The 21,870-nt window shown below is 36.5% G+C and overlaps 1 protein-coding gene across 2 annotated transcripts; it reads left to right on the forward strand.

Moving 5' to 3' along the window:
• The first annotated feature begins 4,187 nt into the window (after positions 1 to 4,187).
• Positions 4,188 to 18,876, forward strand: LOC145779403 (uncharacterized). Of its 2 annotated transcripts, none has more exons than XM_082590981.1 (20): positions 4,188 to 4,336; positions 4,584 to 4,618; positions 5,221 to 5,266; positions 6,052 to 6,188; positions 6,502 to 6,557; positions 7,192 to 7,410; positions 7,961 to 8,150; positions 8,789 to 8,938; positions 10,006 to 10,081; positions 10,221 to 11,222; positions 11,320 to 11,381; positions 11,700 to 11,897; positions 13,600 to 13,699; positions 14,115 to 14,390; positions 14,515 to 14,638; positions 14,856 to 14,949; positions 15,245 to 15,324; positions 15,608 to 15,740; positions 15,875 to 15,959; positions 18,329 to 18,876. In XM_082590981.1, exons 1-20 carry the CDS (start codon positions 4,270 to 4,272, stop codon positions 18,496 to 18,498), a joined length of 3,300 nt encoding a protein of 1,099 aa, XP_082447107.1. In that variant the 5' UTR covers positions 4,188 to 4,269; the 3' UTR covers positions 18,499 to 18,876. The 2 variants fall into 2 exon arrangements, with proteins under 2 accessions (XP_082447107.1, XP_082447109.1); XM_082590983.1 differs by having other exon boundaries at positions 11,733 to 11,897.
• The last annotated feature ends 2,994 nt before the right edge of the window (positions 18,877 to 21,870 follow it).

Genomic DNA, 21,870 nt, shown 5'->3' on the forward strand with positions numbered 1-21,870 from the left:
TTAGCTAGTAATAACTTATTTATTTTAACTTAATTAAAGTTAATACTTATTTACTTCACCTATTTTTATGACAAGTTTTTATCAACAACAACTTTGAAATTTTCACCAATTAAAACAGAATTCTTTTTCTGGCAACACTGACTTTCAACTTTTATTTTAAAATTTGCTGGGAAATTTTGCTTGTTTTGCCCTTTCGATTCGTTTGTCTCTTTGAGCTCATGGAGTTTGCTGTGATAAAAGTAAAAACAAAACTTTTTGAAAAAAAGATGCACACGCACATTTAATTTTTCATTGGAAATGATATATGCTTTAAGTTGCACTTTTAGTTTGGATTTTGAGACAAATCTTTTTTTTAATTTATTTGTATTTGCATCAGACTCAAAATGGTTCCTACTACAATCACACATAAAAAATAAAAACAAAGCAAATGCTCAACTCCGAAGAGCTGAGTCATAGTGTATCATATACAATGATTGATAGTAACAGTCCGTTCGTATTAGTTCATAAGTCCATTGGTTGGATGTCAACTGACAAGTGACAACATGCTACAAAGTACAAACTGATATACTGTAATAATAAATCTGCATTTAAAGAGCATTTTGTAGAACGTATTGTGGCTAACGTGGTTGCGAAAAGTTGCCTTTTACATTGGGTATAGATTATCACATTTATATCATACTTTTTCAAACATGCTTTAAAGATATTTTATTTTTGTTAAATTTGGCAAGATGCATCATCATAACATTTGCCTCTGGGTGGCGAAATTGAGCATTAAGCAGCAAGCTGGACTGTTGCTAAGACCATAGATGCTAAGACCTCCTCTCTGCTCTAGTCTGTAGTTTGTGTGCGCAATTGACTGCAATACGCAATGTGTGCAACCGGGTGTAGGCTGGGACTTTCGGCAATTTCACTTGCTAAATTTCAGGATAGAGCTAATAAAAAAAGACCACAACCAATTTAGTGTTAGGTATTTGGCATGTAAAGTAATTTATGATGCAGATGAGAGATCTAAGAGATGAAACTTGATAGCTTCACAGTCATAATAATAGTTTAAATTTACTGCCTTGGTCCAGCTATTATTCAATGAAATTGCCAAGTTAAGGTTACTTATTTCTAGCATTCTTTAGTTCTTTTCTTCTGCAACATGTGAAAACAAAGCAGCTGGATATGTCTGATAGCCTACCGTAGCAAAATAAATAGCAAAATAAATAGTAGGCTACATATTTTGCCGAGTGTTAAAATAGTTAGTAATTATCGAAAGATTGTTATGAACCTGGGTTTATTTTGTTCTGACGTTAGCTTCTGAAGAGAGTCAGATGAAAACCTGCAGCTTCAAGCTATGTGCAACCTTTTACTCGCAATTTTTGTGAAATTAAAAATAAGTGTTTGTTAAAGAAAAATGGTATTAATGTATATTGAGGAAGTTTAGTAGCCTATTTTGCCTGATTTCAAAAAGAAAATTGATTTAACATTTCATGCATGGTAGCTCTTAACATCAACAGTAGCCTTATTATAACCAAGTTGTTAGCCTACTATGTTTCATACAAGTAAACAAACTATTTTGAATTTGCTAAAGAATAATACTACACCAGGTAACTTGAATAAAATGTTTGTGTAGGCTATTAGAGATGCATTTTTTTTTCAATGTAACTAAACTGTAATTTACAAATTATTAATGCTAGTGAAACAATGCTGAAAACAAAAAATAATACATCCCAATTTGACACCAACAAAATATAGCCTAAACATGGCCACTTCAAAATATGAGTTAAAACATTTAAAAATAAATCTTTGATATAAACCTTAACTTGCACAGTCACCAAACCTGGTCATTTTGTTATAACTTGCACAGTCACCTGGTCACTTACAGTTGCCAACATTTAGTTAGCGCAATCAGTCATTTCCTCATTGACACTTAACTTTATAAAACTGACTTTAATGTCAAATTGGTTAGGTTAAGTGAATGATTTTGATAACTAAAATGTATGAGAAAAACACTTTGCTGTAATTTATTTAAAAAAACATTGGTCAATTCCATTTCGGAAATTAATATTTTTTAGGATAGGCCTACTTCAATTCTGTGGTTTGTTGACAAATAATTTACATGCAAGCTTTCTACAGTTTTTCACATTTTTAAAAAGCAAAGCTCGCAAAAGTCAGCTCCAGTTAACATTGTGGTTTCATTCATGCATTAAATCATTTCAAATTAGTGTTGACTTTACATTGAATAAAGCAGGATCAAGTAAGCAATTGAAGCTGAAAGGCTCACAAAGTCTTTGTTTTTAAGAACTTGCAAAAAACATATCTTACAGTGTAGTTCTGAAAACTGTAGTACATTGCAATAAGTGACGTCGCAAATTATAAAAGCCAATGAAAAGTTTTTTTCTGCATATCATATCAATGTAAACTTATTTAAATAGACAAATATCTAAATAGATGAAAAAAGAATACGAAGCAACAGATGTTAAGTACATTGCAAGAATGAACTTACTATCATAATTTTCTTTACTGCTTAATTGTCATGTTTTTCTCAATCCATGTATGTACCGGTAACACAAAAATAAGAAATGATAGGCCTGCAGTCCCTTTTACAGCCTATTTGACTAGCTTCATTTTTAAAACAGATTTTGTGGACTTGCGCTTTTTAAAGGAATGCACAGTTTGTTTCATTGCACGAAAAAACAAATTGGCCATGCTCATTGCCACATTGATATAACAATTTTAATAGATCAAATTATGTTAGGCCTATTTGTTACGAGTATGGTTAAAACTTCATTCTTAATTATTAGTTGATTTCAAACCACCTTTGTGAATGAAAATAGTTAAATAAAATTCATTGGTTTATCATTTCTTTGTTGAAATTTTAGTATTGTAGCATAAACAATGGTTATGGTTCTATTACCAAGCTCTAGAGTAAAACAAAGAAATTCCTTTGTATATAATATTATTTAGTTGTAATATTTTTCAAGGTTAAGTGTATGTTTAGAATTATGAGCTTTATATCATAATAATGCTGCTTATTTTTCAATTATGCACAGTTGCACACTTGTTCTTACTGTATTTGTTATCACAGTATAATAACTTATATACCTAGGCTAATCAACTGTATTGAAATAACGTTGCAATTACACTTTTTAAGTAGTCGTGTGATACTGCTTGTTTGAGATACCGTGAATTAGCATACTGTTAATGTGAAAGGTTATGAAGACACTAAGCATTTCTCAGTCTTAAGGGCTGTATATTGAACTTTTGTAGACAATGTCTGTAAAGCTAGTGGGATCAAATGATTAACACTTGAAATATGGCATATTTAGCTCATGTGTTGGTTTGCACATATTTTCTAGCACCAGTGTTTATTTGTGTTGACATTTAAGCTTCTTCCTAACCAAATCAAGATGTTATACTTTTTACATATTGGTTATCTGAACTAGATTTCAGGGTAAATGCTTTGTGTTGCTTTGTCATCCAGTTGACACAAGTTAGCCACCTGTTTGATATGCAGTATTGGTATATTTGTAACTGATACATTGGATAATTCAGTCCATGCTTTTTTTATGTTGCATTTACAGATTGGAAAAACTTATTTGTGAGTATTTCATTAAATTTATTTGATACTGGAAAGTAGTAAGCAGTTGAGGCATTTCCATAACCCAGGCCTTCTTTGGCTGCAATAACACACATTTAAACATATCCTTGAACTTGTGTGTTAAAGTTTCCAATTTCAGCGTGATTTGATGAAAAAGTTTGCTCCGGTAACTCAGTTGGGTGTTCGACTTTGTACACAAAAAAGCCTCAGGTTCAAGTGGTGCTGGTTCAGCTCTAAGGGTGTGCGTTCCAGCAACAACATTTTAAAAACTGCTCTTCATTCAGCAGCACCTAGTTGATGAAATATTTCATCAGTCTTACATATTTCAGTAGTTCAAAGCCTCTACTAATAGGTGTATAAAACTGATGGAAAAAACTTATCAGAGGGTTTATCAATTCGAGGATAAGAATTCAGACCAAGCAACCAACAAGGGCTTGTTATGATATAATGATCAAGTAGTAGTTTCAAAGCCAATGATTCTTCAGTGTTCATAAAAACTTAGAACTTAACTTACCAGAACTCCCACTTAATTGTTTGATGTTTTGAGACATTGCTTTGACTCCCACATAGCTGTAATTGTAATTTTTTTCCAGATGTTACATAGTATGGTTAAAATGAAGAAATAAGGTGTAGTGTTGTAAATGCAGAAACTGTTTGCTGGTCAGTCCTTTGCTCTTCTGTAAATGTTTTTCTTTGATCTTGAAAAACATTCAATGAACAAATACGATGTTCTTGGAATTGTTGGAGAAGGTATTCACTTTTTATGCATAATTTTGTAAATACACAACTGATTTAATTGTTTGTTTAATCCTGCAAATAATGCTGTTTTCAACGATTATTATTCACTAACTATTACCAACTTTCATATGTTTTGTATATCACAGAGTTTGGTTGGCTTTGATCATTAGCTGTAGCGTGGCTTTAAGAGAAATCAAATCACAGCATTCCAAAGTGAATTATTAATTTCCTTAATGTTATTTCTTTTTTCATATCGTAGGTGCATATGGAGTTGTGCTCAAATGTCGACACAAGGTTTGTTTTTTATTGATTTTATTATTTATTTTATTGTTGTTTTATTGTTTTTCTTTATTGATATTGACAAACGAAATCTTCATAAGCTCTTTAAAAAATCCGTTTTCATTAATTTTTATTTGCAACGTTAAAATGTTAGGCTATAAACAATTCTGTGGTTAGCAAGCATAAGTAAGAATGTGAACTATGTTCTTTTGAGAGAAATATACTGGTTAATGGTTCATTGGCTTTGTATGCTGCTTGACTCCTAATTTCGCTTGTTTCTATTGTTTCAACGGGCCCACAACTGAGTTTACATAATATTGTGGCTTCCTTTTGTGTATTTGTTTCTTAAAGGTCTTTTGATCACACATGCTTATCTTAAGCCTTTTAGTGTGCTACTTTTCCAATGTGTTTAAAAATCAAAACTGCATATTCTAAAACTACAACAAAGAAAGTCATAGCTTTACCGTTATTTTTAACTTTTTTGTTCTGTGTTTATCTCTGCTACAAAGGTTTTATTCTTACACGCGTTGAAAACGTGACTAGAAGTTTTTATTAAACCGCTATGTTATCAAAGTAGTCTACATAATTTGAAGTGTAACAGCTTTTAACATTTTTAGGAAACTCAACAATTGGTTGCCGTGAAAAAGTTCAAGGACAAAGAAGGTTTATTTCATTTAAAACATAAAATTTTATTTTATTATTACTGGATACTGCGAATCAGCGTACTAATACAATGTCTGTAACCACCCTTGCTAGTGATACTACTTTGAAACCATTTTACACTAAATGTCTTTGTTTACAAAGTCAGCTCCTGTGTAAAAGACCACCTAAGTCTGGCTCAACATTGCTTCCAGCAGTATTTGAGTATTAGATTTTAAATATTGGTACTTGACTAAGATGAAGTACGCTTTGATAGTTGTTGTGGGATGTCAAGTATGACAGGCCTGTTACTCAGACCACTGATGAAATACCTTTGTACGAGAGTTTTGTTCATTTCACAGAAATGTTTTTTATCTTTATTAATTTTGTACGGTAGGCTACGCTCAGTGAATTACTAAACTACTTTACATTTTGAACCATTGGCCTTTCATTTGAACTAATTTACGTTTAAGGTCTGCAAATTACTGCATTACTTTGTTGTTTTATGTGTTAGTTAAACTAATTACTGCCAAAAGTTTCTATTGAAAGAGCAATACCATTCTTTTTACATTGAAAATAGAAGTTAATATCTCCATCTGTTCATTGGTAACGTTATCTTTTGCGCTTTTGTTGTATAGAGCTTATTGCAATTGTTACGTTTTGTTGACTGTAGTTACGTTTTGTTGACGGTAGTTACGTTTTGTTGACAATAGTTACGTTTTGTTAGCGGTGGTTTACCTGAATAAAGCGACAGCGTCAATGATATAACTTTATGGTAAAGAAAAGTTCAATCTATGCTAACACTTCAGACAGCGAAGATGTCCAACGTACGACATTGCGGGAGTTAAAAATGCTCAAGTCATTGAAACAGGAAAACATCGTGGAATTAAAAGAAGCATTTCGTCGACGAGGAAAATTATTTCTGGTGTTTGAATACGTAGAAAAGGTAATGATATAAACCTGAGTTGTAACCACAAGCTAGTGCAAAATATCGGATTTTTTCTCAACTATGTCAATTGCAATACAAATTTACTGGTTTCTCCATATGCATGACCAGAATGATATTTTTTAAGGTTTGCTACAAGTTTTGAACTTTCAAATGTTTTTATGTTTTTACGATTGCGTATCAACGGCACTGCTGTTTGTCATAGTTTTCATTCACTGGTTTGGGTTCCATTTCAGTTTAAATCAAAGATTTGGCCTGGTTTGATTGATTCTGAGGCATTCACGTCCACGTCATTAATTTTCTTGTTTTTTAGAACATGCTTGAGCTTTTAGAAGAAAAGCCGAATGGCGTCACGCCTGAGAAAGCGAGGTAACAACGCTGGTATTGTGCAAGAGCACGTTAAAACATTGCAGCAGTTGGTTTAACTGAGCCAACTTTTTAAGTTTTGTCGCTTTCATTGCACTACACAAAAAAACGCCATTTTGCAATTGCTATGCGCCTTATTTCTTATTTCAAATATTATTACAAAAGTTTTACTGTTGTATTTTATGAACCTTTGTATTTGTATTGTTTTTTACTTTTATTTGAATTGGTGGAAACTTAGCTAACAGTTAACCGCAAAAATTCTTAACGCATTGGATAAAAAACTTACTATGTTTGACCGTCTTTGTATATCAATGCTATATAAATAGTTCTCTCTTAAGTTATTTGTGCAAGGCGTAACGAACTTGTAAAGTTATACTGATGCTTCGGCGTACAAGGTCAGTATGCTGTGATAACTTCAAATGGCATAGATGAGCAAATTAACTATATTTTAAAGTGGTTTTAATGTTGTGGTTTGTCATTTTTTGTGTCTGTTGGAAATTACAGCTTTCACTTTGATCATCTGATTCAAGAAATAACGTCATTGTCAATATAGGTTTGTTAATATAGATTCTTTGTATTTTATTACTTCAGTTGACTTTAGTACGATTTCCCATATTTCCATGTTTAATTTGTGCAGAAGTTACATTTACCAACTGTTGAAAGCTGTTCACTGGTGTCACGCTAACAACATTATCCATCGCGATATCAAGCCGGAGAACTTGCTAATAGGCAGTGAAGGTGTGCTGAAGCTGTGTGATTTCGGATTTGCCAGGCCTGTTTCGCTGTCCAATCGTAGCTCAGCATACACTGACTATGTTGCCACAAGGTGGTACCGGTCACCGGAACTTCTATTGGGGTACTATTTCATTAATACCTTAATTACAGTATACAGAGCTCCTTCAGTTGGCTAACATTATTATTTATAATTCGGCGTAGGTTTCTTAGAGGTCACATACCATTGACAAGCACGCAACTCGTGTCAAATGCATGACGTAGGTCGTACATAACTTTAGTTTCATTGCTGATTCACACGCTGCGTCGTGTACTTGGTGTCGTAGGTTTTCTAATGCAATCAAGCCAAGCTGTTCATTTGAATTAAAGACAATGAAAGGATTATGCTGAAGATCTGTTAATCCTGAATTATGTATTAACAGTTTAATCGATAACCTTACTTAGGCGTCTGTTTTGCGTTTGTATGAGGATTTTCTTAGCCTAGCGTAACTTTGAAATATTTAGAAATTTCTTTAATGTTTGTGAATAATTTATACGACATCAGATGTACAAACAATTAAATATCTTGTTTATGAAACCGACACGCGAACAATGCAAACAATTCTACCATTTTTTAAAAGCAAAAGCTTTTTGTGTTTTTTATCAATATATTGTGCTTTAAAATTTTTGAACAGGTTAAAATATGACAAAGGCGTTGACGTGTGGTCTATCGGCTGCATACTGGGTGAATTAAGCGATGGCCACCCCCTTTTTCCTGGCGACAGCGAGATAGATCAACTTTTCACCATACAGAGAATGCTGGGCACGCCGCCGCCTAATCAGATGAAAGCCTTATTCACCACTCATCGGTTCAAAGGCTTGAAGGTATGGATTGTGGAAATCTTTATCCTCGAATGTGGAAAAGCTTCTTTGCGAGCTTAATCCTGGCAATTCCGCATGCTTGAATCACTGACGCTGGCCCGGTCGTCGAGATTGACAGACAGAAGTTTCCGCTTTTTGAAATGTTGTTGTTGTTTGTGAACTATTCCATCCATTATTGTGTTGATTAGCTATGTTTGTCATAATAAAGTTAGACATTCGTAGTGTATCCTTTGAATTTTGGTTGTGTTAAGTATGAAGCTCGAACCAATGCGTGTAAATCTGGTCGCTAGAGTTTGTTTAGATTGGTTTAGGTTTTGTAGAGATGTAATCGTAAGCTACTGTATGTTGATATTGCGTTTTCCGGCGGTAAATTTTCATCGCCATCCTATTTAGCAAACAATGTCTTTTATATATTGATTCGTACTATACTATGCGAGATGGATTAAAAGATCAATGTAATTTTTTAAAGTTAACTTTGATTTTCTCATTGTCTGAAGACGCTTTCGAATAAAAAATCAACGACCATGTCCGAATGTTCTCACGCAAATTCACCGCTCCAGACTTCAATTGTCTCGCAGCGTTTTCCTTGTGGGATTTTTCCATCGCTTTCCTGACTTTGCTTGTTGTTTTATAATTTTTAGTTTCCTGTAGTCGGCACACCGATTACCCTGGAAAGGCATTACTGCGGAGTAATAAACAGCATCATGCTCGATTTTATGTCGAGCGCGTTGATCATGGACCCTGACAAGCGCTACACTACTGCCCAATGTCTTGAGCATCCAGCATTTCAAGTAAGTCACTGGAAAGCTTAATTTAAAACCTCTGTCCGCAAGACTTGTGAAACAATGAAAATAATCAAATCATCGCTTCCCAACATTTTTTCTTACACTGAATAAGGGAACAACTACTGATTTATAATACAATGAGTGGGCCTACAAACACCACTACACAAGCGTGTTCAATATAATAGAAATGGAAATTGCAGGTTTAAAGCAGATTTGTCTTAGAACGCTATGTCAGTTGTGTTTTCTTTCACTGCAGACATTGTAGAGCTGTTCGAAAAAAAAATAATTTGTTTTGTTTTTAACACAAAATCTATTGCGTTGGTTTCGTTTCGAAACAAAAGCAATTTCGTTTTTTTGTCAACTGGTAACAAACATTAAACGCACTCGTATTTCGAAATGCAGAAAGCTCACTAAAATTTACAATTCTTCTTCGATGAATTATCAATTCCTATTCTGAATTATAAGTATTCATAACAAAAAAATTTTGAAACTAAACTAAATTAATTTTGTTTCAAGGTAAAATTCCTTTGTGTTAATTTCGTTTCGAATTATTCTTGCAAAGAATTTCGTTATTGTTTGATGTATCAACCTCTGGTTTTGGATTTAATCAATAACATTTCCATTGTTGATTTGGTGTTCAACTCATAAAACTACTTCCACTTCTTATAAAACTATCTCACTTTCTACTTTTGATTCGCCTAATATCTGTGAATGAACTCAATTCCAATCTCGAAGAAACCCTACCAAAAACTTTTACCAAAAATAATAATTATAGTGAAAAAAATGTTTGAAACAATTTTAAGATATTAACGTCTACCCTTTAAAGTACGTGTTAATTTGTAAAGAAGGAGACATATAAAATAATAATTATGTTTTTAAAAACTTCACAATTGCAGACTGCAGTATCAAAATAAGATCTGTAAACTTGAAATCACAGGACCACCTTTTTTTGCCTTGCAAGAACATATTCATTATTTCTATACATCTAAATATTAAGCGAGCTATTGTTGATTTGTTGACTTTTCCACCTTAAGTTTATTTAATGTCTTTTCTGCTGCATTACGCCCATGCAGGTGGAAAGATTGAAAGATAAAAATTTGGACGCATTTCGAGAAGCAACGAAGCCTTCCGATCAAGCGTCAATTGAAGGTGATGGTTTGTGAGTAAAATGAATTGGATACTGTGTGGCGCATTTCAACCATGTAATTCTATAACATATCGCATTTAGCGCTGCCTATTGTTGCCAATGACTTGGAAATTTTACACTAAGTGGCCATTGTTTGCGCAGATGATACTGGAAAAAACAAAAACAATCCTTCGGAAAAGGAGTTAGAATATTACGACATCTCTCAAGTTCCGTCCAATGTCAACTTGCTTACTTACCAATTGAAAAACGTTCAAAAGAAGAAATCAAAATCGGTTTCAGCGAATGAAAATAAAAAGCAGAAAAAAAGAAGTCAATTTCTGCATTTTCTGAAAGCTCAAGGTGACATAAAAGCAAAGTCTGGTGCGGGAGAGCTAGACTCCATCATTTCTCCCAAAGAAAAAAACTCGCAAAACAATTCTTCTCGAGAAGAAGAGTCCGATGTGTTTCTTTTGTCTGAAAACAATCCTTCGGTGTGCGACAAATCCTTGAGCCTTGAATACTCTAGTCCTGGAAATGATTCTTCTGCTGGTAACGCCAGTTCGGAGTCAAGTAAAATCAAATGGGCAGCACTGTCTATCACTCCCAATTCCCATAACACAACACCAAGTCATTCTTTTCGAGAGGAATCGAAGTTTAAACGCTCTCATGAGAATACTCCTCCTGACACGACAGAAATAATTATTGCAGAAGGAAATCTCGGGCGTAAAATCTCTTTCAGAAGTTTTTCTCCGTCGCTACCCGGTTCGGAAGAGGAAAATTCAACTTGGTTTTTGAAGAAAAACGTCGAAAAAAATGCGCCATTGCATAACGAAGTTGCTGCAAAAAGCCATAAGACTAGCAAGACAAGTGACAAGAAAAAGCATGAAAATAAAGAAAACTTATTTCGCAATTGTAAATCGTCCCTTGCGCACCACGAGATGGACAAGCTGCAGTTATCCCTGAATTCGGACTCTTCTTCCAGCAGAGACAATAATTTTCTCCTTTCGCCAAGTGACAACGTTTTAGCAACATCTGATGAGGATCCAGCAAATGCAGGGAAAGATTTTAAATTAAAGGGTAAAAAATCACCATCACCTGTCGAAGGAAGTTCTTTGAAAAAAGCAATTTCGTCAACTTTACACATACCAACCATCAACTTCAGAGGTAAGCACATTTTCATTGATTTTTTTGCATAGTACTGAAGGAGTGAGGAACCTGTCACAACAACCAGCAGATTGTCTTGATTTGTTTTCTTTTGTAGGAAGCCTGGATAGAATGAAAACCTTAACTTCAGATAGCAAATCTATTCAGCAAACAGTAAAAGTAAGTGCAAATGTGTGGTAAACAGACAACAACGTTCTATTCAACAAAACTTTTCCCACTCCTTAATATATGTGTAGATAAAACCCAATTGCCTTTTATGTCTGCTTGTTTATTTCCTCCATGTCCGTGTCTAGTGACACATACCGTAACAGAAATATTATTTCTCGTGTTTATATTGTAATTTTTTCTATTTTTGTCTTGACAACTTTACTCAATTGATACATTAGTTTAATCTGTAAATGTTATACAATGGGCATCTTTAGCAAGAATCGTTGCAGTGCCTCTTTGTCTAGAAGTGGTACTTGTCGTTTTATATAGGATTTTAAGTCATCGAATATTCCCAAATCGAAGGGTTTCATCAAGGATAAACTAGGCAAGGAAGACCAAGAAGTTACCCCAAGAGATACTCCTGGATCTGAATATCCGACCCATGCTGAGAATACCACAAAAGGTGTGATAAACAGTGTCAAAAGCTTCATGACGTCCATTCCAGTTGAAAACAGCGGCAGTAAAAAGGTGATTGACCACATTAATGGTTTTAAAACGACTTGTTGAGATTTTGTTCAGTTTCATTGCTGGTTGATCAGTAGCTTAACGTGCTGAGTCGGAACGCCTGAAGTAACCTAATTTTGTGCATTTACTTTGTTGCGTCCGAAGAAATGGTAGTCATAGCCCTAAGTTGATGTCACGGTTGGAGTGCACCATGGGTCAGTTTTAAGCCCTTTGTTATTTGTGATTTTAATGGAAGTTCTACCTCGTGGTGAGTTTCGCTCAGGATGCCCTATGAATTGCTTTACGTTAATGATCTAGCTATAGTTGGTGACTCACTTTTGGAGCTGAAGTAAACATTTATTGCTTGGAATATCGGTCTGGAGTCATATAGACTTTGTGCTAACATGAAAAAATCAATGTCCTTCAATACATAGCCTAGAAATTGTAATGTTAGCTGTCTGAAGCGGAAAATTCCCATGCGGTGTGTGTGGACGAGGCGTTGGGAGTAATTCAATATTCTGCACCATCTGCAAAAGTTGGGTTCATCATAAGTGCTCTGGTGTTAGTGGCAAGCTTAAATAGAATCCCAACTATATATGCAAGAGATGTTGTGGTGAAACCCTTCGTTTAGAAGATGCCATAACGCACTTGAAGTTCGGTGAAGACCAGTATGAATGCGTTAATACCTTCTGCTATCTTAACGATATGGTTAGTCAGTCAGGTAGGGTGTAGCGACGCTGTCACAGCTAGAATCATTGGTTTGGTTTTGAATCTTTATCCTCGAACTGACAAAGCCTTGATAGGTTATATATTCCTGATAGTCTCGCATACTTGTGGAGGCTCTTGACGCAGGGCCGGTTACCGAGATTGGCAGAGTGAAGTTTTCGATTGTTGTAGCGTTGTTGCCAAGGAATTATTCCATTTCCATTCACTTGGTGCCGCTGAATGGAGAGCAGTCCTGAAATGCGTTGCTCACGCGCACACTCAGAGAGTCGAATCAGCGCCGCGTGATCTTGAGCCGGGAGCGTAATCACTGAGCTAACGGGGCGATCATGTCCGATTGGAAGAATTTCCGAGAGTTACTTCCCATTTTGGCAAGCATCAGTATCTCCTTCCTAATTAGAGGACATGTGTGTCAGAAGCGTAATGCTTTATGCCAGTGAGACGTGGCCAATCACAACGGAGAATATCAAGCGCTTGAACCATAACAACAACGCTGTAGTGAGATTGATATGCTCAAAGCAACTGGCGGACAGAGTATTAAGTGAAGAATTAAGAAGGCTTGGCATCCACCAAATAGAAGTCGTAAAGTAGAGGATATTCCGCTGGTGCGGCCACGTGCAACAAATGGAAGAGGACTCCTGGCCTAAGAAGGTTCAGTCGCGGGCAGTAACAAGGCGTAATCCACGTGGACGACCAAAGACGAGGTAATGTGATAACGTGCGGAGCGACCTTCGAAAGAGGAACCTTGTGGCGGTCAACGTTCAAAATAGGAATGCGTGAAAAGCCGCCATCAAGCCGGATCTAAATTTTCTAACGTCTAACCCCCGCAGTACGGGGAACAAAAGGCGTAAAACTGTGTAACTAACTTTGGGACGATGCCTCTCTTGAAAGAAAAATAGTTTCATTCTATCTACAGAAAGCTACGTATTGTGAGATTACGAACACGCGTCAGGAACCTTATTGCGATAAGCTTATTGAATGGTTCATTGTGGTTTTGTTTCAGCACCAGTTTTCTGAATTTCCCGATTACAAAAAAGAATTGAAACGAATAAAATCAAGTTTTCTCCGGAAAAAGGTCGAGCCTGAAAAGACGAAACGATCCAGTAAGTTAATATCAACTGAGATAAACTTAAAATTACGTTTTGCTTTTGTGACTTAGTTTTAGCCAATAGCCATTGTGTCTTAGAACACTTTTATTAAAAATTGTTATGTTATAGAGTGAATGCATTGCTGCTTGCTACGATTTCAACCACGTGTTACTATTTTTCTATTGGTTTATAAAATAATTAACACGTATGAAGATCAATTTAAAAGAAAATATAGTTTGGTAAAAGTGCTTGTAAAGTGTAATATTAGTTGCTCAGAGTCTTAGTGTAACATGTTGGCTAAAACTGTTGGCAACAATTTCTAAGTTCATTTTCCTACGGGGTTAAATGTTCTTCTGTAGTCTCGAGCTTGTATCCCTATGAAGCACTTCTACAACAGCATAAATTGATTTTCAACGTTGTTTTGCGTTAGAATTGCAACGAAACGAGTCCCTCGAATCTAATCGGTCGTCGTCGAGCACCGGAAGTGGAAAAAAGCACCGTCACCATGGTAACGATCAGATGAACACAATCCTCCCTCAGCCTTCCATGTCAACGGTGACAGAGGGAGTCAGCCATCACGTGCAACAGCACTCTGACATCACCGAGCTGGCTTCCACGTACGTTGTGGGGAGTTCGTTTGGCCAGAGCAACACTTTGCCCAAAACGCCGAAAGGCCGAGACAGAAGAGCAAAGAGCAGTTATTACGGTGAGAAGCATTGTGCGATACTTTTTATGATGCACTGCTTTACGATCAGCTAAACGGCAGTGAGTGAGGCCGTATCCTTAAGCAGGCCATGGCTTAATTTTAAGCTGCTACATTTTTTCTTTAGATCGAAAAACCGACTTTGAAACCAACGATGAACGAGCAAATCAAAATATCAGTAATGTTGTCGCTCGTGCCTACTCCAGGTTGCATCAGCTGCACGATGACACTTCTTTGATTCATGAAAATGGGTGAGTTTTGTATTAGTACGATTCGTGAGTTTAGCGAAAGTCAAAATAAACAATAGGGTATTATCCCACTTGCTGATTAATGCTCGGTCGTAATGTTTTTGATTTGCGGGTGTAGTGATCATAACTCGAACCACATTAACTTACAATAAAAACAACATGTAAGGATTCGACCTAGCTAAGTCTTAGTTATTTCCACGCTTTTTGGTGTTCTGTGTAGCGAAACGTCATGGAGAGACACCGGAGCGTCGACCAGCAAAAACGCATTGCAGAGCATTCTGTCCAAAAAGAAAAAGAAAAGTCGCAAGAATAAGGTGAATCAAAAAAACGATTAAATGGTTTCAAATGTGGTGTAATCAAAATTTATAGTATCTTTTCCTGTTAAACACCAATCGAATTAACTTCTGACCACATAGCAATAGGAATAAAAAAGCGGCATGGCAGGCTACATTTCTATCCTGTCACGAAATGACCAAACCGAAACAGATTTGTGAAAACGAATTTACACCAATCAAACCTTTTGGTTTATTACAAATAATTTTAACAGTAACCGTTTGTCACATTGTTTGATTGATCGATTTTGACAATGAAATACGTAATTGCACAAAGGTGAGCAACGGAGCGGAAGATCGGGTTAGCTTCCAAAACAGCGGGATAGTGAAGCAGCATATCGCATTCTGGGATAGAAGGTTTGTATTTGTTGTCACAACTCGCAACGTTATGTGATGAAAAACTTTCTTAAATTGGCGGTTTTCAATGCAGCACGGCTTCAATCTCAGCTAGAAAGTCAAACGTTTTTTTTACAAGGTCAGTGTAAAAAAGCCTGATTTGCTTGCTGGGATCTTAAAATGTTTATATATTTTCAATAAGCATCTTAGCTGCCCAACACTCTCAATGCCAATCAGAATAAAATGTAAATTTGTATAAGTTCTTGTTCCGTACGAGTACATAAGTATTCATCAATTTTAACAGGGCAAACGAAACGCAGCAAATTTCCCCTTCAAAAAGTAGCCAGCATTCATCCAAAACCCTCAAAAAGGTCATGCCTGTCTCTTTACCTCATAACAACGAACAAATTCAGCAACAATTTCCATATATTAATCAGGTAATGAAACTATTCAAAGTTGATTTTCAATGGTGGACCAACTATTATCACACACTGTCAGCAGGCAGTCTGGCACAGTATAATTTATGCTTTTGTAGTTTACGCATTGCTCAGTTGTACGTGTTTTTCTATAGACCAGTCAAGCTGAATCCAGCCGGGTGAACCACCTCATACGTACAAGCACTGTTCACCATAACACGTCCAGGCTTGACAAGAAAGGTAAAGTAAAACCACAACGCTTTTGTTATGACATAATAATCATCATAACGAATTGTACGTAGCTTAGTCTTATCAAATGTAGTGTATAGCGACCATCTCTACCAACCACTTTCAGTAAATGTTTTTTTGTGTTGTTTGACGTTGATCAAAAAGCTTTATTTCTTATGCCACGCATCAGTTTCATGGTCTTGCTTAAGTACCGACTTGGTGTCTCCTGTCCGAAAAATTGTCTGGATCGAGATTTGTTCAAATATTACATACAATGGGCCCGGATTAAAGCACTTTTATTGCACAATTACTTACGCCATTGGAAAGACTAGTCTGCTAACATTGATATCGGCATTGTAAGGTCCTGTTAATGCAGATATTAACCTCATTTTGACCCATGTTGAAGCATCAACAAATATAAAATATTTCTTATTGAGGTTTCTTGTAAGTGCGATTATCATACAGCTTTACAATGCTTTCACGCAAAAGAAAGTTCACCAACTTTGTGCATCTATTTTACAAAAAAAAAAAACTCTACTGCTGTAATCCCTAAACACGATCATGGCCACCTAGTACTAGTATGGTCATGACACGATACACGCCTCCTTAAAGGTTTCTTGCGCATAATAGATCATAACGAAGCGGAAAATGTGGCTGCTTCGAAGCGAATAAAACCTGTTCAACGTATGTTGACGTCTACAAATCATTATGAAACTAACAAAGTTTTCCAGCTGTGTTCGTGTCAAATTGCGTGCTGATTCAGGTTTAATGCTGCGCCCCAGACAGCAAAATCCGTCGTTTTTAAAAATGACGGTTTTACTGTCTGGGAAAGTCGACAACACTGCCGCCCCATCTAACAGCTAACGCAGACCCAAGCTGTGCTCTTTTAACAATCAGTTCCTTTCTACTGGCAATATTCAACGCCCACAAACTTTGAAAATCGAAATCTCTAAACAAAATGTTCTATCTGTGACGGTTAAGCGCCAGTGGAGCTAGTCATTTAGTATCTTATTCGTAAATTGCTACACTTCAAAATGATGGTTTTTTTTCAAGATTTTCTACGTTTTCTGATGTGCTGCTGATACAAGTTTGTTGCCAGCCATTATTAACGAGTAGTTTCAACTTCTCTTCAACGTATTGGTAATAATTTGTCAGGCAAGCTGTTAATTGGACTTTCAGCCAGCACAAGTTGTCATTTTTGCATCGTTTGTATGTCCAGAGATAAACTTCTTTAGTTTTTGGTTTCTTATTTTAGCATTTCTGTTCAAGTGCGGCTGTTGTTGGGGGTAAGCAGACGGGTGTAAAACATTCATTTTTACGGCGCTTCTTCTTCGTTTGTATTGACAGCATACGGGTGTTAGCAATTTTGCGGTGTTGTGCGCTGTCGAACTTGTTGCTTCATCTGCCATGTTTTAGTGTTGTATGTAATTTGGGTCATGTTGATACGAACCAATGGTTCAGCATCACATATGCCACTTCAACGTTCGTCAAATGTCAGAAAAGAACTGTAAAGCAACAGAAGACATGCTACAACTTGTGGGCCTATACTGTCTGTGCAACAACGCAAATTTTCTACAAAATACCGCTTCCAGGGGCTTTTATTGCTATATACAGTATCAGCTGTGTAAGACATTTAAAAATATATGTTTTTCCAGCGCATTTGCAAAAATGAGTTACGTTCAACCATGGCTCCTGCAAATGCGGCCTTTGTTCTGTCATATTTTGCTGATTTTTAGGACTGTCGCTGTCGAAAATTTTCTAAAAATCAGATGTTTTTACTGTTACTGACGGGTAATGGTATAACAGCGTGTGTTACTTTGGGGAAACAATAAAAAATAATAAAATGTAATTTAAAAAAAATGTCCAGTGTTGAAACTGCGCTGTTCCGTAGCTATGTTGTCATTATAACACAAAAAAATACTTTAATTTCGATGTTTCATTGAAATATTTGAAACATTTTTGAACGCTGGCATAGTTTGTACTGGTTATGTTGATACTTCGTCTGTTTTTGTTTTTTTTAAACAAAAAATTTTAAGCACTGTTTTCCTATCTTAATATCCAACTTTTGAGTTGAGCAACCCTACGTTCTATAAGTTTTATACACAATAGCACCCTTTGAAAGTCATGTTTACCGTTTTGTGCTGTCACATTAAATCGTTACCTTGAACCACTTTGCACGCCACGATAGTTAGATTAATAGTAATAACAAGATCTGATGGTTTGTTATTTTTATTGGTCCTATTATGCGTCGTCTGATGTCTCAAATGCCTCCCCTCGGTTCGAGTGGCCTCTCCTCAGGCTGCACTACTGGCATGTTACTGTATTTGCATGTTGATGTTGTTAGACGTCTTATGTATGTGGAGAATTGTTCCTTTTTACAGACTATTCTCTGGAAGATCACCTCAACAATGATTTGTACATTTCTTCTCCTAATGGTGGAGCTATACCCCTTTCCAACGTCTTTGAGCCTTCCCGAACTTTGGGCCCGATTAAGACACCCAAACGAAGAAAAATGCCGGAATACAGCACTATGAAAGACCCTCCTGCATAACGCCATTCTAACAGTGACCACATGACGCCACACTTGGAAAGAACTGCATCCAAAAATGTCTCATTTTATGAACTGAATTGGATCCTGGATGAAATATCACGCCTATACTTACAGTCGTAGGATACTGTAGTAGTCGTCGGTGAAACGAATTATTTTTTTGTGGTGACTGGCTGGGCATAGGCTTTCCCAGATTATGCCGACTTGACCTCTGAACAGCCAACGTGCTGATTACCGTCCCACATATTACACGCTTTACAGCTCACTTGTTTTTGTTTTTTTCTTTTTCACTGTAGTCGTCAAAGCCACTTATGCTTTCCATTTATTAGCACAATTGCTTGTAACACAAAGCTGTATTTTGTACACTGTAGTATTTTACTCGTCGTTGCATACAGTTTAAAAGCTATTTAATAAACGTTGAAATACTTATGAAAGTGAGTTATTTTTTTCTGGACTAGGCCATGTCTAGGCCATATACCAGTATGCCAACCCACTTTCAGTGCTCAACCACAATTCATCTTGCAAAGTCTGAATAAAGCGGGTGGACCCCAAGCTGTGTGTCTGTAAAATTTTCCTGAAACTTAGCTTTTTCACAAACGGAGTGAAACCGCTGTAGTTAAGCTTGAAACATCCACTAACTTGGTTGTTCCACCTGACGCTTGCTTAGACCCATGGCTAAGGCTACTTTTAACACAACCACAGTTTACACTGTGGATGTGGCGTTAAATAAATGTTTTCATTACGTAGGCTATTATTATTATTACAGCAAAACGTGAAAACTCATTGTCTTCCCCAAAAAACACCTTGTAAAAACTAAAATATTCCCCACTGAATGGCTTCAATTTTCACAAGGGGGATTTTTCGGGCGATAACTATCAGAAATGCAGCCTATGCATTTTAGAATTGAAAATTCAAATCCACCTCCGAATTTCAAGTTAAACTTCAAATCCAGATTATAGTATAGCCTACACACTGTAACTTAAATTCCAAATACGCTTATTGTTAATCCAACAAGAAACTAACACAGGCCCGTAATTGCCGGGGGGCTTGGGGGGGCAATGCCCCCCCCCCCCCCCCCCCCAAGCTCAAAGTAAGAGATACATTATTGTAGACTGAGCTAAAACGTTTACTTCAATTCTTCCCTTTATAAAATCACTCAACAACAATTATTTTGAGTAGCCCTCCCCTTTTAAATTTAGATATTGAGATGAGCATACTAAACTGTCGGACATATTGGCATTTCTAAAAACTAGCCAAACTTCAAGCTCTTCAAATCTGTTGGGGAAAGTCAAAAAACTGGTGAAAATGATTCTGTTTTAGATTGTACACTTTATTGCTGCTGCATGTACACAAAGAGGAAGTCTCTAGCTTGAATGTAAACGATATATCAAGGGACGTCATCAATGCAAACTCTGCCAGGCAAGCTACATTTGGTTTTCCAAATGAGTAATCCCAGACCCAAGACTTTCTATATTTAATTTGTTTTGATTCTCATATGTCACTTTGTACAATTATCTTGCTTGTAATTTTGTAGTTGTTATGTACTGGTAGGGTAATACTGTTATAGGGTTATTCCAGACAGATTGCACGATAATGATTTTTAAATTTGGGTGAGTTTTTTTTGGCAAGGCATCTCAGGTAAAAGCAATTAGCCTACAATGGAGTAAGATGCTGGTTTTGGAAATATTGTCCATGAATATCTGTTAAAAACAAATCCATCAACATTGGTATTGGTATCAGCTTGGATAGCTGTTAGTGTTTTTTGACGTTTACTGCCGAATACTGTATTACACCCCAAAGGGGATAAATTGGTTTGGCGGAGACCTGTACCAGACAAAGTCACGAGGGTCATTCCTGACAAAGTTGTGTGTTAAAAATATTGCATCTATTCTATTCTGCAATCATTTTGGCTGGAATTACCCATGTTTTGGCTGGAATTATCCCAATCATTCGAAATTACTGCTATCTAGCACCTTGTGACTTTATAACATATGCCGTGCCTTTGCCCGAAAAACCGCAAATTAGACTCATTGCAACTACAAATGTTATGTGCATAGCCTTTTACTTCTCAACAGCTTTTGAGCCCCCCCCCCCCCAAGCTAAAATGTATAATTACGGGCCTGAACTAACACTCTGTCTAGAAGTAAGAAACTTCCAGTAGGCTAAGTTCCCTTGTAAACAGATATTGCAATTATATTTAAACAAAGCTTGCAGTGTAGGCTAATCCGGAAAGAAACGAACTGCTAGCCTATATTCAAACAAGCACAAATGGCAATTTGCTATTATTATCAGAGTAAACCGATTAGGCCTACTCACTATCAAAGGCGTAGCAAGCGCTCTCCGACCAGAGGGGGCCCTGCAAGGAATGATGGCCCCTGAAATGTTTGGGCGGCGCCGAATAGGCTTAATCCCAACCGCTGTGCTGCGACTGTGCGAAAATATTCATCAAATTAAAGAACTTTTCTAAGACCACCAACAAGAAGCTAAAACAAGCCAATTCTGCTGTTTACGCTACAAAGCTCTTTCAGTCGTGATCTGCCTTCTATTCGCTGTGATAACTACGCTCAACAATGAATGACAGGCATAAAAACAAGATTGTTAGATCCCTGGACTATGAGTCTATGACCCATTGATTAAACAATTTGCACAGAACAAGGCTCGAAAGAAGCGCTTTGCGTAATTGTGGAATACATTCAATACATGTAGGCTAGGCTCAGTGGCGTAGCTAGGGAATGTGCCGCCCGGGGCGGATTCAGATTTTGCCGCCCCTTCAAGAAAAAGCATGTGAAAATGAAATGCGTTTATTTATCAGCACTGCAATACGCAACGTGCTATTTTTAATTTGCGGTGTAAAGTCAGACGAACGTACCATTATCAGTAGCGTAGCCAGGAATTGTGAAAGGGAGAGGTTTTGACGGCCGGCGGACGAAGCCCGACGGCGTACTCGCCGAAGGACACTTATCGGCTGGGGAGCCTCCCCCAGAAAATTTTGAAAAATTACTTTGAATTTGGTGCATTCTGAGAGCATTTTCAACAAAAATGTGGGTATAAATATTCCTGTAAAATGGTGCTGTCCGGTGGCATAGCAAAAGAATAAGATCATGTTTTCTTCGGCATTTTTCGAAAATAAAGCTGAAGTCTTTATGTTTTCTTGTTGCTAATTCCTGACTGAGATATTTGAATGTTTGGTATTGGCAAAACTAGCTCTTTTAATGCAGTTTTGTTTAAAATTAGGCAAACTTTTTTTAGAGACATACGTTGATTGCTTTTTTTTGCGAAGTTATTACAGTTTTATTATTTATCAATTTTCTCCTTAGTTGATCCAAAAAACGATCTTATTACTTTTATGTTTTAAAGTTAACCCGAAGTTTAAAA

Source organism: Aplidium turbinatum, chromosome 11 (assembly GCF_918807975.1).
Source record: "Aplidium turbinatum chromosome 11, kaAplTurb1.1, whole genome shotgun sequence".
Taxonomy (NCBI): Eukaryota; Metazoa; Chordata; class Ascidiacea; order Aplousobranchia; family Polyclinidae; genus Aplidium; species Aplidium turbinatum.

Coding starts and splice junctions, on each gene's coding strand:
- LOC145779403 (XM_082590981.1), top strand. CDS start 4,270: ATGTTTTTCTTTGATCTTGAAAAACATTCAATGAACAAATACGATGTT. Junction 8,939..10,005: donor TTGAGCATCCAGCATTTCAA/GTAAGTCACTGG, acceptor ACGCCCATGCAG/GTGGAAAGATTGAAAGATAA. Junction 14,950..15,244: donor AGAAAAGTCGCAAGAATAAG/GTGAATCAAAAA, acceptor AATTGCACAAAG/GTGAGCAACGGAGCGGAAGA.